At 36.6% G+C, this 15,406-nt stretch overlaps 1 protein-coding gene across 6 annotated transcripts in view; it reads left to right on the plus strand.

Moving 5' to 3' along the window:
- Window positions 1–15,406, plus strand: part of WDR19 (WD repeat domain 19) — a 47,493-nt gene that overhangs the window by 23,413 nt on the left and 8,674 nt on the right. For 5 of the 6 annotated variants that reach the window (XM_026847343.1, XM_026847344.1, XM_026847345.1 and 2 more), the window contains 9 exons: window positions 632–778; window positions 888–970; window positions 2,454–2,537; window positions 3,610–3,756; window positions 4,128–4,252; window positions 5,593–5,705; window positions 6,545–6,613; window positions 8,959–9,036; window positions 14,110–14,206. In XM_026847343.1, coding sequence (XP_026703144.1) covers window positions 632–778; window positions 888–970; window positions 2,454–2,537; window positions 3,610–3,756; window positions 4,128–4,252; window positions 5,593–5,705; window positions 6,545–6,613; window positions 8,959–9,036; window positions 14,110–14,206 — 943 coding nt within the window. Of the gene's footprint in view, window positions 1–631; window positions 779–887; window positions 971–2,453; window positions 2,538–3,609; window positions 3,757–4,127; window positions 4,253–5,592; window positions 5,706–6,544; window positions 6,614–8,958; window positions 9,037–11,685; window positions 11,800–14,109; window positions 14,207–15,406 lie in introns of those variants that run through there. The other variant, XM_026847349.1, reaches the window with a different exon arrangement.

The following is a 15,406-nucleotide window of genomic DNA, read 5'->3' on the forward strand; positions in this document are numbered from 1 at the left end:
AAATACGGCTAGGATTTTCATTGTTATAATAAAAGTCCTAATAATTCCTTCTGTTCTTCTTTACTGAATTGATATTAGACAAGCAAGGATTGTGGTAGAAAATAAACATCATATTCACTAGATCCTCCATTATTCTGGCTTTATTTCCCCTAATATTTGGAAATTGTATATTATGAAGCAGCTTAAATGATAATAGAAGAAAATAATAGGGCAAATAGCAATGTTTTCTGAATTCAAGCTATTGGCTTTATGAAACATCAGTGTCCTTACCAACTTTTTAAAGAAAATAAAGAAAATGTCCTGCTTATAGTTTATCTACTGTTGGTTTTGGAGGAAAGAAGAGACTAGTAATGAGCTATCTGTAAAACAGATTCTTGTCATGTATGCTTGATCTGGAGAACTCTTGTAAGTGAAATGTAAAAATTAAGACAAATCTTAAGGACTAAAACTAAGCCAAATTCTTCTAAAAAAGTGACAGCTGCAGCTAGGCAAGAATTTTGAGACAAATATTCATTTAACTAAATCCATGTAATGTTTTCTTCATTTGTTTCATTGCTTGGATACTGTGGCTTTTGTGACCTGGTATTTCTGATGTAGAATGTATAGTTACTGCTTTTTATTTGGTTGCCAGTATCAGGAACATGATGAAGCTTGTCTTGCTGGAGTGGCTCAAATGTCCATTCGAATGGGAGATATCCGTCGAGGGGTAAACCAGGCCATTAAACATCCCAGTAGGTTGCTAAAAAGAGACTGTGGAGCTATTCTGGAGTGTATGAAGGTATTCAAAAGAGTTTAATAAAGCCAAGGCTGAATATGTGAATTCATTAAGCCATTTATTTATTTGTAATCTTAATTTAGAAATTATATTTTGATTTTCAATATTGTAGCAATTTTCAGAAGCTGCTCAGCTGTATGAAAAGGGACAATATTATGACAAGGCGGCATCAGTATATATCCGGTGTAAAAACTGGTAAGTACAGGTTTCAGGGAAGTGTTATATTTCAGAGAACTTGCTGTGGTGCTCTTTGGAAAGGAAAGATTCTCTGAATAGTATCAATGTCTGATTAATTATGTTTCATTGATTTTATATTTCCCTCAAGCTTAAACAAGAATAGTGTTCTCTCAGAAGCTTCTGTTATTTTAAACATGGTCTTACTGTAATTGGGAAATAGTCTTCCTTTTCTGTGTGTGTGTTATGTTCAATGTTACCTGCAGTTTTGAGTCCTTTGTGTGTGTGTGCACGTGCACGTGTCCACTGAATTTAGTAATTTTATTCGTGTAGTTTCTGTTTAGTTCATTACATTTCTTCAGTTATAAAATACATAGCTGAGACTGAATATTCAGATAGGTGGAAGTGATTCTAAGTTGCTGGTTCAAGTGAGGTCTATCATGAGTAGTCAAAATCACTGGCATTATGTTCAATACTTTTTTTCAGTGAATTTTATTGTTGTGAAGTTTTCAGAGGAAAAGTACAGTTTACTGAGAGATTTAAGGGCTTAATTCTTGCCTAATTACATTTTATAGACTTGTACTATTAAGACCTGATTGGAGCAGAGATCAGAAGGACCGCTCCTCTTTCATACAAGTCCTCTAAAAATTAGGTTGGAATATTATGTTCATTTACTAAGGAAAATTTTATTCCCTCATAGAGGTGTCAGTGTCATCAGAACAGATCAAGAGAATGCTCCATTAAGTAGGGTAGCTTGCATGTAATGACGGCCATGGTTTGTAAAGTGGGAGGCACAAGCTTTGTTTACTCTAGCAGAAGGAGGTTCAGTTTGGGTAGTGCTCTTTTGTTCAGGCAGGGGTGAGATTTAAGGTCAGCCTCTCTTCAGTATCGCATATCCTTTGTCTTGAAAGGCCCGCTGCTTAGTTTGCTGGCTTTTCTAGATTGTATCACTCTGCAATTCCTGAAGCTAGATTTATGGAAGGACTGACACAGTTCTGTGTTCCTTCACACTCTGCTGTTATGGATGTTGTCGCTCAGAGAGTCAGGTTCTAACTGCCTAGAGTCCTCTGTACAACCTATGGCCTTAAGCACACAATCACACCTTATAGGTTGTCTTTTTGTACTCTTTTGCACATTCTTTCAGGTTACAGCTTTAATACTGTGCTGCTTCTGTAGATTAATTAGAAAATACCAGAGGTAAAAACTATTAGTCTGGTACTTATGCTCGTACATCTCCGACTTGAAAAAAAGAAGATACTGTCTTTTAAGTCTGTATGTTCATGAAGTCATCTGTAATTTCTAGTTCTTGCATCTATAAAGTACAGCTTTTTTGTTAAAGTGCCTTCAAAGCTTATATATTATCCTAAATTCTTCTTTAGCCTCCTTTTCAGTGTTGATATAAATATGCCTGGTTTACTGGTGAAAATTTGGAATGTATTTTATTTGGAACATACTGGAAAATTTGGAATATATTTATTAAATAATTATTATCTTGTCTTTCTAGGGCAAAGGTTGGTGAACTACTTCCTCATGTTTCATCTCCAAAGATTCACCTACAGTATGCAAAGGCCAAAGAAGCAGATGGCAGGTGTGTTTGAGTGCTTATCTTTTTTTTATAAAACATGTTGTTATTATTGTTGTTGTTACTATTATACATTACTCTTTTTGTAAAATAAATTAAAAGACAGACTTTAAATTCTCTATAAAATAGCCTTATGAAAATGGATTCTGAAATACAAAAACTTAAGGTGTTAAATAAAGATTTTAAACAAAAATCTAAGGACCTTCCACTAAGTATCAGAGATGTGTTTCTAATTGATTGTTTTCCTTATTAATATCTTTTTAGCAAAAATCATTACGGGTTTTTAGGTACTGCATCCAATGTAGTATTTCACTTAGCAGAGTATTGAAGTTCAGTTTGTTTCTAACAGATCCTTAGCTGTGATTTTTAAACGTCATTCAAAGGTGGAATAACTATGAAAGAAAATTTTTCATTCTGGAACCAGATGACTGCACTTGCAAAATATTGAATAATGTAAAATTACTTTCTGAAATGAAAGCCCAGACTAGGTTATATTTAATCACAGAAAGTAGTTTCTACTAGTCCTTACATGTAAGTAAGTGTGCTTCAGAATAATACTTTATATTAGTATGAAACAGCATCAAAGCTAAATGTTTGCATTGATGAGACTAGAAAATACTATTTGAGTCAATTGTGTAGTATGAGAATGAGAAATTTCTTGATCTTGTTTACAGAATAGAAGTCTCATTTTTAAAACTGTACAACTAGTTATGATCTGGTTGTTGTTGTTATCTCACTCCCAAGTGGCTTCATACAGAACTGATGAAACAGTGATGTTTGCTGATGGAACAGATTAACTGCTTTCAACATATACTAGAAGGGATGCTGGCAGAGTATGTCAAAAATAGTATTGTGATAGATGTTTTCCTGTTTTCTTTGCCTTCCATTCTCCAAAGAGAAAATGAAATAGAGACAAGAAAAACATAGTAAATGCAGAACAAGGCTATTATATGCAAATTGAAAGGAAGGTGTCACAGAGTAACCTCTCAGAAATAAAATACTGTATGTTTCTTTCACACCATATTGTAAACACTTATTTTTAAGTTAGAAAAACTGATGTGGAACCATTATTTTGCAGGTACAAAGAAGCTGTGATAGCTTATGAGCATGCAAAACAGTGGGACAGTGCAATTCGACTATATTTGGATCACCTTAATAATCCTGAAAAGGCTGTTAATATTGTGAGAGAAACCCAGACTCTTGATGGAGCAAAGATGGTGGCCAGGTAACAATCATTTTACACAGGTTGAAATAAAAGGGTGAAAGAGGCCATACTTATTGGAAGTTGTTGAGACTTGCTGACATATCAAACTGTTTATTGGTACTTGGCCAGTGGTGATATATTTCAGTTTATTGATTTGAGTTCTCTAAAATTTGGACAGCTAAGCAGGTACTGATTTTTTTTTTCTTTTTTTAAACTTTCAGATTAAAATCATATTAACCTGAAGCATTAAGTTCAGACAATAAGAAAATTTGCCATGCTGTATTAGAAATGTATTGTCTTTGTATGCCACAAAATATACAATATTCCTGAAACATTTGGTGTATTCGTTATGCTAATTAGTACTAAAATATTAATTTGTTCATTCTGATTAGATTCTTTCTGCAGCTTGGTGACTATGGTTCTGCCATCCAGTTTCTGGTCATGTCCAAGTGCAATAATGAAGCTTTCACATTAGCTCAGCAACACAACAAGATGGAGATTTATGCTGATATCATCAGTGAGTATTCCAGGTTAATTGTTTGTTTGTAGTATGTTTTGCTGTTCTTTTAATGGGTTCAGACCAGTTTGAAATCAAAGGGTGTGAAGTTTTATTTTCCAGCCTTTTCCATGTCCAGTCACCACAGATAGAATTAGCAATCTGTGTCTAATTCAGATTTACAGGCTAGACTTTGCTTTCAGTTTAGCTGTTGCCTTTGGTCTTTATTCTAGGTTGTTTTCAAATCTTGCCTGTGCTAGAGCTTTTTCTGTTTCTCCATAGAGATAAAGTATTTGTCTAGACTATTTTCTTGTGTCCATTGAGGAATCCCTTTATTTGACCTTTATACATGTAGAACTGCTCTTCCAAAACTGAGAATTTTACTGGTACAATTCTTGTTTTTTATCCCCTCTTTTCCTTTTTTCATGGTTCCAGCTTTTTTCTTACCTGTGTATGTCACTTGTCTTTCCTGGTTTTCCCTTCAAGGCCCTTCGTGGCCTCCTCGACAAAAAGGGAGACTTTACTGAGAAGCTGACTCAGGCCATCAAGTCAGTCGGTGTGCAGCTTGTTAATTTGCAATAAATTTTAAATTTTTCACCTGTGTCAGGCACTATTCTTTGTGGAAAGAGTTCCACATATATATCTACCAATTTATCTTATATTTTCAATTAATGTCTTCCTTTAAAAAATGTATTCTTGTTACGAAAGTTACAATAACTTTGCAACAGTAGCTTGGTGATGTATTGTTGCAGCTGCTTGTCAAGATGGCCACTATTGTTCTACTGTTCCTTATGCTTTCTTCCTTCTCTCCTGTCCAAAATAGGATGTCTCAAATTGTTAACTAACTGGGTGGAAAAGGGATTTAGAACTAACTTTGGAGTAGTGACAGTCTTTGTTGTAGATGTGTACATTAAAATGGAATACCACAGGGTTACATTAGTCCTGGTAGTCTTGCTCTGTGCAATACATATATATTCTTGTATTCTTAAACTATGAAAATAATTCAGGTGATAATCTCATAATCACTATTCTGTTTTATTCTTGCCAAGACATAATGGAAAAATTCATTAGTAGGTCATAGTTAAGCCATTTTATTATGTCTGTTATAAAAACAGAAATCCCATTATGGTATAAAACCTATGGAAACAATTATTTCACTGCATTATTAGCTCCTAGTGTCTGACATTTAGTGTGATTAAATAGGAAAAAATGTCTAAGACATAACTTGAGTCTAGCTGGCTTTGGTTTTCTTTGAATGTCGGTAGAAAAAAACCCTGTAGAATAGGAATTTGTTCCTTCAGTAGGGCCTTTATCTTACTTAATAAGAATACTCTGCTATTATTGCTATGTATCTGTTGCAGGTTCTGAAAGTACTACCAATGAAGATTATCAGAGCATCGCACTATATTTTGAAGGAGAAAAGAAACATTTTCAGGCGGGAAAATTTTTCTTGCTGTGTGGTCAATATGGACGGGTCAGTACTTAAAGAATAAAACAGGGATAGTTAAACGTTCATAGAAGCTGTTAAAAATACAGTACTTCAAAATCAGAGATGTTCATAGTGGACCTTAGCTGCCTTAACTGATGACATACTGATATTTTTAAAAAGTGTAAAAAACATAAGTAAATGTTTATATTTACAATTATCTACATTCTGTGAATTATCTAAATTCTGTGAATTACACACTGCCATGCATGTAACTTTTTCATAGCAGTAGAGGCTCCAGGTGGATCTAAATGTTATGAACACAGAAGTAGAATTTATATTTCATTAGCTTGGCCAATGAAGACTTGGTTGCTGACTAATTAATTCAACGTGCCCTTAAAGCTTTTTTTTTAAAGAAGGAAATATGTTGACAGACTTCTTTTTGATCAGTTACAAATCAGTGAACTGACACATATTGAATGTCTGACTTCTGCATACTGAACACATACCAAAAAAATATTACTGATTTTTGCAAATTACAGCCATTATAGGTGACCATTCCTTCAGCTGGGTCATAGGGAGGGTCCACTGACACATTAATCATTAATTTCTTCTCACCATATTGCTCTGAACATCTTTCACATTAAATGAAGGTATACACCAGAATTTGCCAGAGACTCAACTCCTCTTTCTTGCAGGAGTATCTGTAAGAGCAGCTGCTACCTCTGTAGTGTATGTGGTTATCCTTACATCTGTAAAATACAGTCAAGATAGGCATTCAGTGTGCCCCTTATCTGTCAAATTGCAGGGAGAAATAACCTGATAAAAATTAGGAAAATGTTAATTTTGTGTGTCTCGGTTTTAACTTTTCTTCTGTGTCATTTTAGGCATTAAAGCACTTCATGAAGAGTCCAAGCACAGAAGATAACTTGGCTATAGAAATGGCAATCGAAACAGTAAGCAACTTTGATAAAAGAAAAAATTCTTCATCTTTTCAAGAAGTTTACCTTCAGAGTTGTAACATTTTCATAGCATGAAACTCCACACTGTGTGTTTGGACTGATTGAAAATAGAAGGAAAACTCTATCAGTAAAGGTGATATCTAAACATTAAAAAAAGTAGAATAAGTCAATACTGATACCAGAGGAAAACATGTTTTCAGTCTTCAAAGGAATGGTTGAGATTGGAAGGAACCTCTGGAGGTCATCTGGTCCAACCCCCTGCTCAAGCAGGGCCACCTAGAACTGGTTGCCCAGGACCATGTCCAGCTGGCTTTTGAATATCTCCAAGGAGGGAGACTCCACAACCTCTGTGGGCCACCAGTGCCAGTAGTTGGTCACCCTCACAGTGAGAAAGTGTTTCATGATGTTCAGATGAAACCTCCTGTTTTTCAACTGGTGCAGATTGCCTCTGGTCCTGTCACTGGGCAACACTAAAGACAGTCTGGCTCCTTCCTCTTACTCTGAGGCCCTTCACTCAAGTAGTTACATAAATGACAAGATCCCCTCTGAACCTTCTCTTCTCCAGCCTCAACAGTGCCAGCTCTCTTAGCCTTTCCTCATATGACAGATGCTGCAGGTCCTTCATCCAGCCCTTTGCTGGACCCTCTCCAGTATGGACACATCTCTCTTGGACTGAGGAACCCAGAACAGGACACGGCACTGCAGGTGTGGCCTCACCTGGAGTAGAGGGGAATGATCACCTGCCTTGACATGCTGGCCACGCTCCTAATGCAGCCCAGGATACCATTATCCTCCTGTGCTGCAGGGCCAGATTGGTGGCTCATGTTCATAATGACCCCCCAGATCCTTTTCTGCCAAGCTGCTTTCCATCTGGGCAGCCCCCAGCATGTACTGACACATGGGCTTGTTCCTCCCCAGGTGCAAGATTTTGCATTTCCCCTTGTTGAGCTTCGTGAGGTTCCTGTCAGCCATTTTCTCCAGCCTGTGGAGCTGGAGCAGGGCAGCACAAGCCTTCTAGTGTATTTTGTATCATCAGCAAGCTTCCTCAGGGTGCATTCTGCCCCATCATCCAGATCAGATTGGACCCACTATTGACCCCTGGGGCACACTGCTGGTTACTGGCCTTCAGCTAGACTTTATATTATTGATCACAACTCTCTAGGCCTGACCATTCAGCCAGTTTTCAGTCCACCTCACTGTCTGCTCATCCAGCCCATACTTTATCAGCTTCTCTGTGAGGGTGTTATGGCAGGCAGTGTCAAAAGTCTTTCCGAAGTCAAGGTAGACAACATCCACTGCTCATTGCTCTCAGATTCCCCTATCAGACAGAAGATCAGTTGCAGCATCAGTCTTACACTTTTCAGTTTTCATCCTTACTATCTCTAAAAATCTCTTTTCTATCCCTAAAAAAAGAAGACATTTGGGATGAAGCAGTCTTTGCTAATATTTTGCTCATGATCTCAAAAATTCTGTAGTCATCAGGTCTGTGAACCTACTCTGTTTCTTGAGATTCCCTTCTAGACAATATAAACTGGAAACCTGCCTAAGCAGGCCCATTGCCAGCTTCCAGCTAAGCATTTACTGCCACTGTCACTTTCTGTCATCCAAACTGTGCTCACACTGCCTCTGTTCCTTTGAAGAACCCACAGCTTTGAAAATCTTGTTAGGTATCATTAGAGTTTTTTCAGACTTTTAAATAGTAGAGCTGGCTCTGCTTAGAGCTAACACAGCCACTCTTGAGGCCTTCCATCTCGGGGAGCTGTTGGCAGGGCTTGTGAGACTGAGTTGTTTAATGCTTTCCTCTGGATCCAAATGTTTCAGCCCAAATGAATAAACTGAAGGCTATGAAACAGCCCAAAGATCTGTTACTGCAGTTGTACAAATGTATTCTTGTGGAATCTCGGCCATATTTTTGAGACCGTCTCTTCAACTGGCCGGATAGTGCTGGCTCTATTCTAGTGACCAGCACTGAATATTCCTCTGAGACACAAACTCTGCTGGGTTGACAGGCATAGTTTTGTGGCAGCAGGCTTCAGTTCATGGTCGCTAGATTCAGATGCCTTCCCAACACTGAAGCAGAGGAATGGTTCATGGTGTTAGAGATCTGTTTAGTTATAAACCGCAGACATAACACATTAGAAAATAAATCTACTCATTAGAAAATAAATGCTACTGCATGTCAAAGCTGATGAACCAAGTAATCATCTGGTTTGAACACACAGAATTAAAAAAACGTTTTAAATCTATCTAGTTTCAGTGTTTTTATAGAAAGCTTCCTTATGAGTAAGTATTTTTCCTTTCTCTTTAATATCATAATTTCTTCTGTCTTTATTTAATAGGTGGGACGGGCAAAAGATGAAGCCTTAACAAATCAGCTAATAGACTATCTTATGGGAGAGAGTGATGGCATGCCCAAGGTATTGTATTTTTATCACTGCTGTCATGTTACATTGCTGTGCTACAAGATTTTCTGAGTTTATTTTGTCCTAAAACTTTGGTAGACACAGATTGTTTGTTGCTTGGTTTCATTAAGGAGCACGACTTGTATAATCACTCTGTGAGTCATTCACCAGTAACTTCAGTTTCAGAAAGATAACAAAGAAAACTGTCTTGGGTATAATCATCTTTCTCTCAGCTTTATGAAAGCGGACAGTTGGACAGACGAGATTCAAATTAACACTCATACTGAGGGAAAGAGACAAAACTTAGCTGTTCGTTCATGCCAGTTAGCCGGCTGGCTGCTGCTTTTCCCAGACAGTCAGCCTGTGTGTGTCTCAAGACTAGTTACAGCACTGATCTGGTCTTGCAGTGTGGAAAGCTGATCTAATGGTTGCAGTGGAAGAAAGTAAGGTAGTAAACAGGAGATGAAAGACAAAAACCTAAAGATGATCGGGCTACATTAGTTCCTGTATTCATACATCAACACAAGACATAAAAAGTTGTGGACAGGTTTTCAAAATTCCCAGCTCCTTGGTAATTTTGAAGTGACTCCCCTTGATTTCTGAAGTGACTATGACCATGTTTTCAAAACGAGTTCAGCCCTAAGCAATTCAAAATTTTGCCACTGAGATCACTTGAAAATGTAATGGCTTCATGTGGATGTCCATATGACAGTTAAATCTTTATTTTTAAAAAAATATCTTTCTTTTTGCATTTCTTACTATGTAGAAGTATTTAATTTTAAGTTTGAATTGACTATTCATAGAGTCAGTTTCATCTGTGGCTATAGGCTGTATGTCTGTGAACTAAAACACAGAGTTTCTGTTCAGTGTTGAAGAATAAATTTATGTATTTAATTTATGATAGAAAATTTTAAAAAACAGGAAGCACATTTGATGATTTTGGTGACAGAAATCCAGAAGTCCTAATGCAGAAGTTTGATTAACAGGAGGAGAATAAATTACTGTGGACACTGATTTTTATGTTTTCACGCATCATTGTCATAGAAAATCTTCTTTGGATCCTTAGAACCTTACATTTTTTTCTTTTATACTACTTAGGAGATGCTTTGTGCTATGAGGCTTCTATTAATGTCGTGTGATCAATTAATAAAATTTAGAAAGGACCATAACCCTTTCTTCTGGGTGTCCTTCTCCCTGCCCCTTTGTTAAAAGTAAACCATATGCTGGGTGCAATAAAAGACTTTTGTCAGGCTGGTAGACTATTTCATCTTTTTGTCTTTGGTATATATGGATTTGGGAGTTGGAAGATACTTGCTGACAGATTTTTGTGTATTAGTTGCCATGCCACAAGTTTGGCAATGCCATAAATTTGGCAATAAAAGAGGAGGATAGTTCACAAACTAAACAGAACATAGATTAAACTGTGCTATATGTACAGTACAAGAAGTAGATTTTGACCATATTCCATTGGTATGATTATTTTTTTTCCAAGACAGGTTAAAAATGTCCACTGTAAATACAATGTTAGATATCAGAACAGCAGCATTTGAGATTAAGATGAAAAACAGCTCTTTTGCAGAGTGATTGCTGATGGGCTGTCTGGTTTCTCTGAGTTCAAGCTATGGACAAACAAGTGTCACAGACCATTTTTGGTTTTGATGTCCGTATTGCTTATGGTACCGTCAGTCATATTTGGGCTTGAGTTCATGGGACTAAGTGGCTTAGCCACTTCAAGATTTACTGCCTGTTACAGGAGAGCTGGAACATGAGCTAAGTGGTGCTGCACCCTTGTTTTTCTACTGTGAAAGCCAGACCTCGGGTGCAGACATGGGAGTCTGCAATTCATCCCTTTCTGAAGGAATTTAAGATCTCGTACAAACTCACAGTATATACTGTCAGGTACAAAATGATATGTATGGGAAAATAAGTTCTGTCTTAGTGAGAGGAGTAAGGTTTGGTAATGATAGAAATTATATGATTTGGGTACAGTAGATTTATTTCACCTCTAATATTACAGCTTTGGTTTATGCTTCTGTTGGGAGATTAGAAATTCTGGCTCTTTCCTCTTTGTGTGGTGCCTAGAGATTAAGGCATTTGGTGTTTTAGATTTAGAGACACTAGACAGTTGATGGCCAAGCCAATCTTTGCTTTTATAAAATCAAAACCAACCAAACAAACACTCTATCACTTTATTTTTTACCTCTTATTATTTACCTGTAATTTGAAATGTGAACATTGATAAAATTATGAGAGAAGCAAAATGTACTGAAACAAATTAAATTCAACTGCAAGAGACCAGAAAAGAATAAAGTTGGAGGCATTAAAAATCTGTGCAGCATCAATAATACCATGTTCATGCTGAAAGCTGGGTGGACAGAAACTGTAGCATCCAGTCTCTTTTCTAAGATTCTAGAAAAATCTTAGCAGCAGATTTTTGTGAGAACAGCCTAGCTATCTGGTTGAAAGACATGCATAGGACTGGATAAGGGAAGTGAGCTCCAGTGTGATGTCTGTAGTGAAGAGATGCTAAAGATTTTAGCAAACACTCAGGAATGCCGTAATTGCGATATTTACTATTGTTTTGAACTTCAATGTAGAGCTTTCTTTTCCTTGTTTAAAAGCTCTTTCTTGTTCTTCTGAATGCTTTAATCCAATCTGCCATAGTCTCTCTCAGTGAGTAACAAAGTTTTGCTTTATCAAATCATATATATTTGTTTTTAAAATGTACTTTAACAGCAATTCATCTTTATCCTTATTATGCTATGGAGACAGTGGTTTTGAATTAATTTACTACGTGTTCTTCTGTAATTTTTGAGAGCATTAACTAGCAAGGTTCTGCTGTTTTCTGTGTGCATATTTTCTAAGTACCTGTGTTTTAAAAAGGAAAACTAAATTAAAATCATGGGTATCTAATACTAAGATCAGTTAGAATAATGAATTTTTCCATAGACTTTAGGAAATGTGTTGTCAATTAAAAACTCCTTCCTGCATTTTTTGCTTTTTAAATGGCTGACTTTAAAGGTAAGAATATAAAAGTAAAACATGAGACAAATTTTTCTTAAATGCCTTCTACTTTTATATTTTTTCTGTATATGGCTGCCATGTAAGTCATCTACATATATTATTTAAGTAAAATATAATTAGGGACATGGCAAATATCATATAAAACCACTGGTCCATGCTGGTACAGGATCTTTCTCCTGCTGTTGGAGAAAAGGGAGAAGCAGCCTCAATTGGGAAGAAGTGCAGCCGCCTTCTATTGTCAGTGGAACAGGCAGCTGTGGTCATTAGGAGGTGTCAGAAGGTGGGAAGAATGATATCCTACCCTACCACTCATAATAATTTTTGTTTTTTCCCACTCAGGAAATAGCAATTTTCTTTTTTAAGGCAGTTTACAGTGAATAAATAATATCCACTAATATAAGTAGTTGTGGCTACTTTATTATCCAGATAACTATTTCATTGGTGTTGTTATGGTTCTTAATGATGTTCAACCTTTTGATCATGTGTTACTTAAAATTCTGCTCCATCGTTAGTTTAAAAGTAATTAGTTTTGGTCACTTAATGTTATTCCTTATCCTGTGAGTTAAAAAGAAGAATTTGACTTGCCTTTTTTCTTTCTGTATGTCAGTCTTTCTCTCGCTTTTATTTCTATGATTTTTTTCATTAATTTTTTCCTTGTGTCTCAAGTAGGGAGCTAATCTTTGCAGTCATCTTCATAAGGAAATGTCTTTATATCTTTCATGTTTCTGTTCCTTTGAATTTCTGCTTTTTTGCTGTTTGAGACTTACATGCAAAACCCACACAGTATTCCAGAGAATGGCATGACATTGATACAATCCTTTTTAAAGAAGTTTTATACCATTTTAGCATAGAATCACATTATAAATCTTTGGGTTTACTGCTAGTATTGCAGAATTAGTTGGTTGGGGTTTTTTGCTAAGCTATCTATAAAATTACCAGTCTTTTTTCTTTTTTTCCTAATCTGTCTATTTGAATTGGAACCATACCATTATATAGGATATTTGAGCTTAATTTAATCTTGATTTACTAGTTAAAAGATTGTCATGTACGGACCTTACTTTTTACTGATCACATTTTAGAAATCACTGCTAAAGATATAAAATAGTGGCCCTAGCCCAGTTGTTTGTTTTCACTTAATAGTTCCTTTTCACCATAAGCAAGGTAATTTTATTTTATATTTTAGCTGTATTCTTAGGAATGACCTCTTTTGAGGATTTTTTTCAAAATCCATATGAAAGACCAATTCTCTTTTGTAGACTTTTTTTTTAGTAGTCTCCTAGAAAATTGAGCACACTTTATAAAAACAGAGCTCATGTTTGTTTTCTTCAGTACTGCCATCGTTTTTTTGAAGTTTTGGGTTTTTCACTAATTTCACTAATTTTCCTGCTGTTGGATTGCCAGTTCTTGGGGTTTTACACTTTCACTGGGTTTTTAAACTAACATTTGCCATTCTTGATTCATGTAATATATCAAAAGTACATAGTATAGGAAATTACAAATTTTATGCATTTTGTTGGCTGATTGTTTCCTTAATTTTAAGGTTTTTTAGCTGTCTTGGTTGTCTGCCATCTGGTCCCAAAACAATATACTCTTTAATGGCCAGATGTTGTCATCCTTATCCACACTAAGCAATGTTTGCATCTCAATCCATAACACAGTTTAAACATTTCTAGCAAGATTTCGATTTCTAAAGGGAATCTTTTGCTTCTTTTCTGATACCATAAATGCCCACACATCTGAAGGCGTTGGGTTTCCACCTGTACAACTCTCTATGTGCCTAACAGTCTGCAGCTTTCTGCATCAATATTGACAGGGCTTGGCAACTAACAGCCACAACTTGGTCAGGGTCCTCAACGTGGGTGTTTATCTGACTGTCCTAATGGCCAAAACTTACAGGGGAATGTAGCATAGCTAAAACGTGTTGATACAAAGAGATTTTCACAAAACAAGCCAGCTTGTCCGGTTTAGTTTGAAGAATGTGGTGATGGGATAGGCAAGTAAAGAAAGAGAATACAGCAGTATGTATTCAGTGAGTATTAATTGCTTTTGTATGATTCAATTAAGGATGCCAGGTACCTGTTCCGCTTATACATGGCACTAAAGCAATACAGAGAAGCTGCCAGAACTGCTATAATAATTGCCAGGGAGGAGCAGTGTTCAGGTAAGTCTGTTTTCTCTAATATGACAGCATCTCTGACACTACATCCTTGCAGTACTTATGGTACCATTATTTATATAGGATTGTACTTATAAAAGACATGTATTGGTTCTTTTAATTATATTTGGGTTTAATCTTTAATTTGAAATACCCTTTGTGAAAAGGTTGGGACTCATACCTGTGTATTAAATATTGGAAAAAAGGAAATTGTGGAAAATATCTGCATTCCTTATTATATTCAAGTAAATATACTAAGATTATCTGCAACTTGTGTATATCATAGATCTTAAAATTACTGTTTCTACGTGTGGTTTCTGACTTGGATACTGATCCTTTAGTCTGCACATGATTTTTTTTCAGTTGGAGATGTGCACAGGAGGTAATTTCTGTTGAGGAGTCAGATACCTGTTTACTTAAGCCTTGTTTTCACCTGTAATAGGTAGCTGAAGTTAGAAAAAAGGAGTAAGAAGGGACAGGGCTAGAAGCAAAATAGCTGTTGCCTCCATTATTCGCTCTCCTCTGTAGCCATGGCAACAGCCCTACCATAACACTGCTTGCTTTTCATTTCAAGTAAATTAAGAAAAATATCTATAAAGGAAGAATAGCAGTCTCAGGCAAAGTAACTTTTATGGATAGTTCCTCAGCATTAGGCTAAGGAGTGGAAAATCACTTAAACCCTTGGCCAGCATGATGTCCCAATTCATCACAGCAGTGAATAATCATAGAATCGTAGAACCATTTAGGTTGGAAAAGACCTTTAGGATCAAGTCCAACTGTAAACTTAACGGTGCCAAGTCCACCGCTAAACCATGTCCCCAAGTGCCACATCTACACGTCTTTTGAACACCTCCAGTGATGGTGACTCAACCACTTCTCTGGGCAGCCTGTTCCTTCCAATGCTTGACAACCCTTTTGGTGAAGCAGTTTTTCCAAATATCCAATTGAAACCTCCCCTGGTGCAACTTGAGGCCATTTCCTCTTGTCCTATAGCTTGTTACTTTGGAGAAGAGACCGGCACCCACCTCACTACAACCTCCTGTCAGTAGCTGTAGAGAGCAGTAAGGTCCTTTTCCACCAGGCAGCTCTCCAGCCACTCTTCCCCAAGCCTGTAGCATTGCATGGGGTTGTTGGGACCCAAGTGCAGGAGCTGGCACTAAGCCTTGTGTTTCCACTAATTACATAAGCAGGAAATGTAAAAGGCTC

This window comes from Athene cunicularia (assembly GCF_003259725.1).
Source record: "Athene cunicularia isolate RWA chromosome 4 unlocalized genomic scaffold, athCun1 chr4_part1, whole genome shotgun sequence".
NCBI lineage: Eukaryota > Metazoa > Chordata > Aves > Strigiformes > Strigidae > Athene > Athene cunicularia.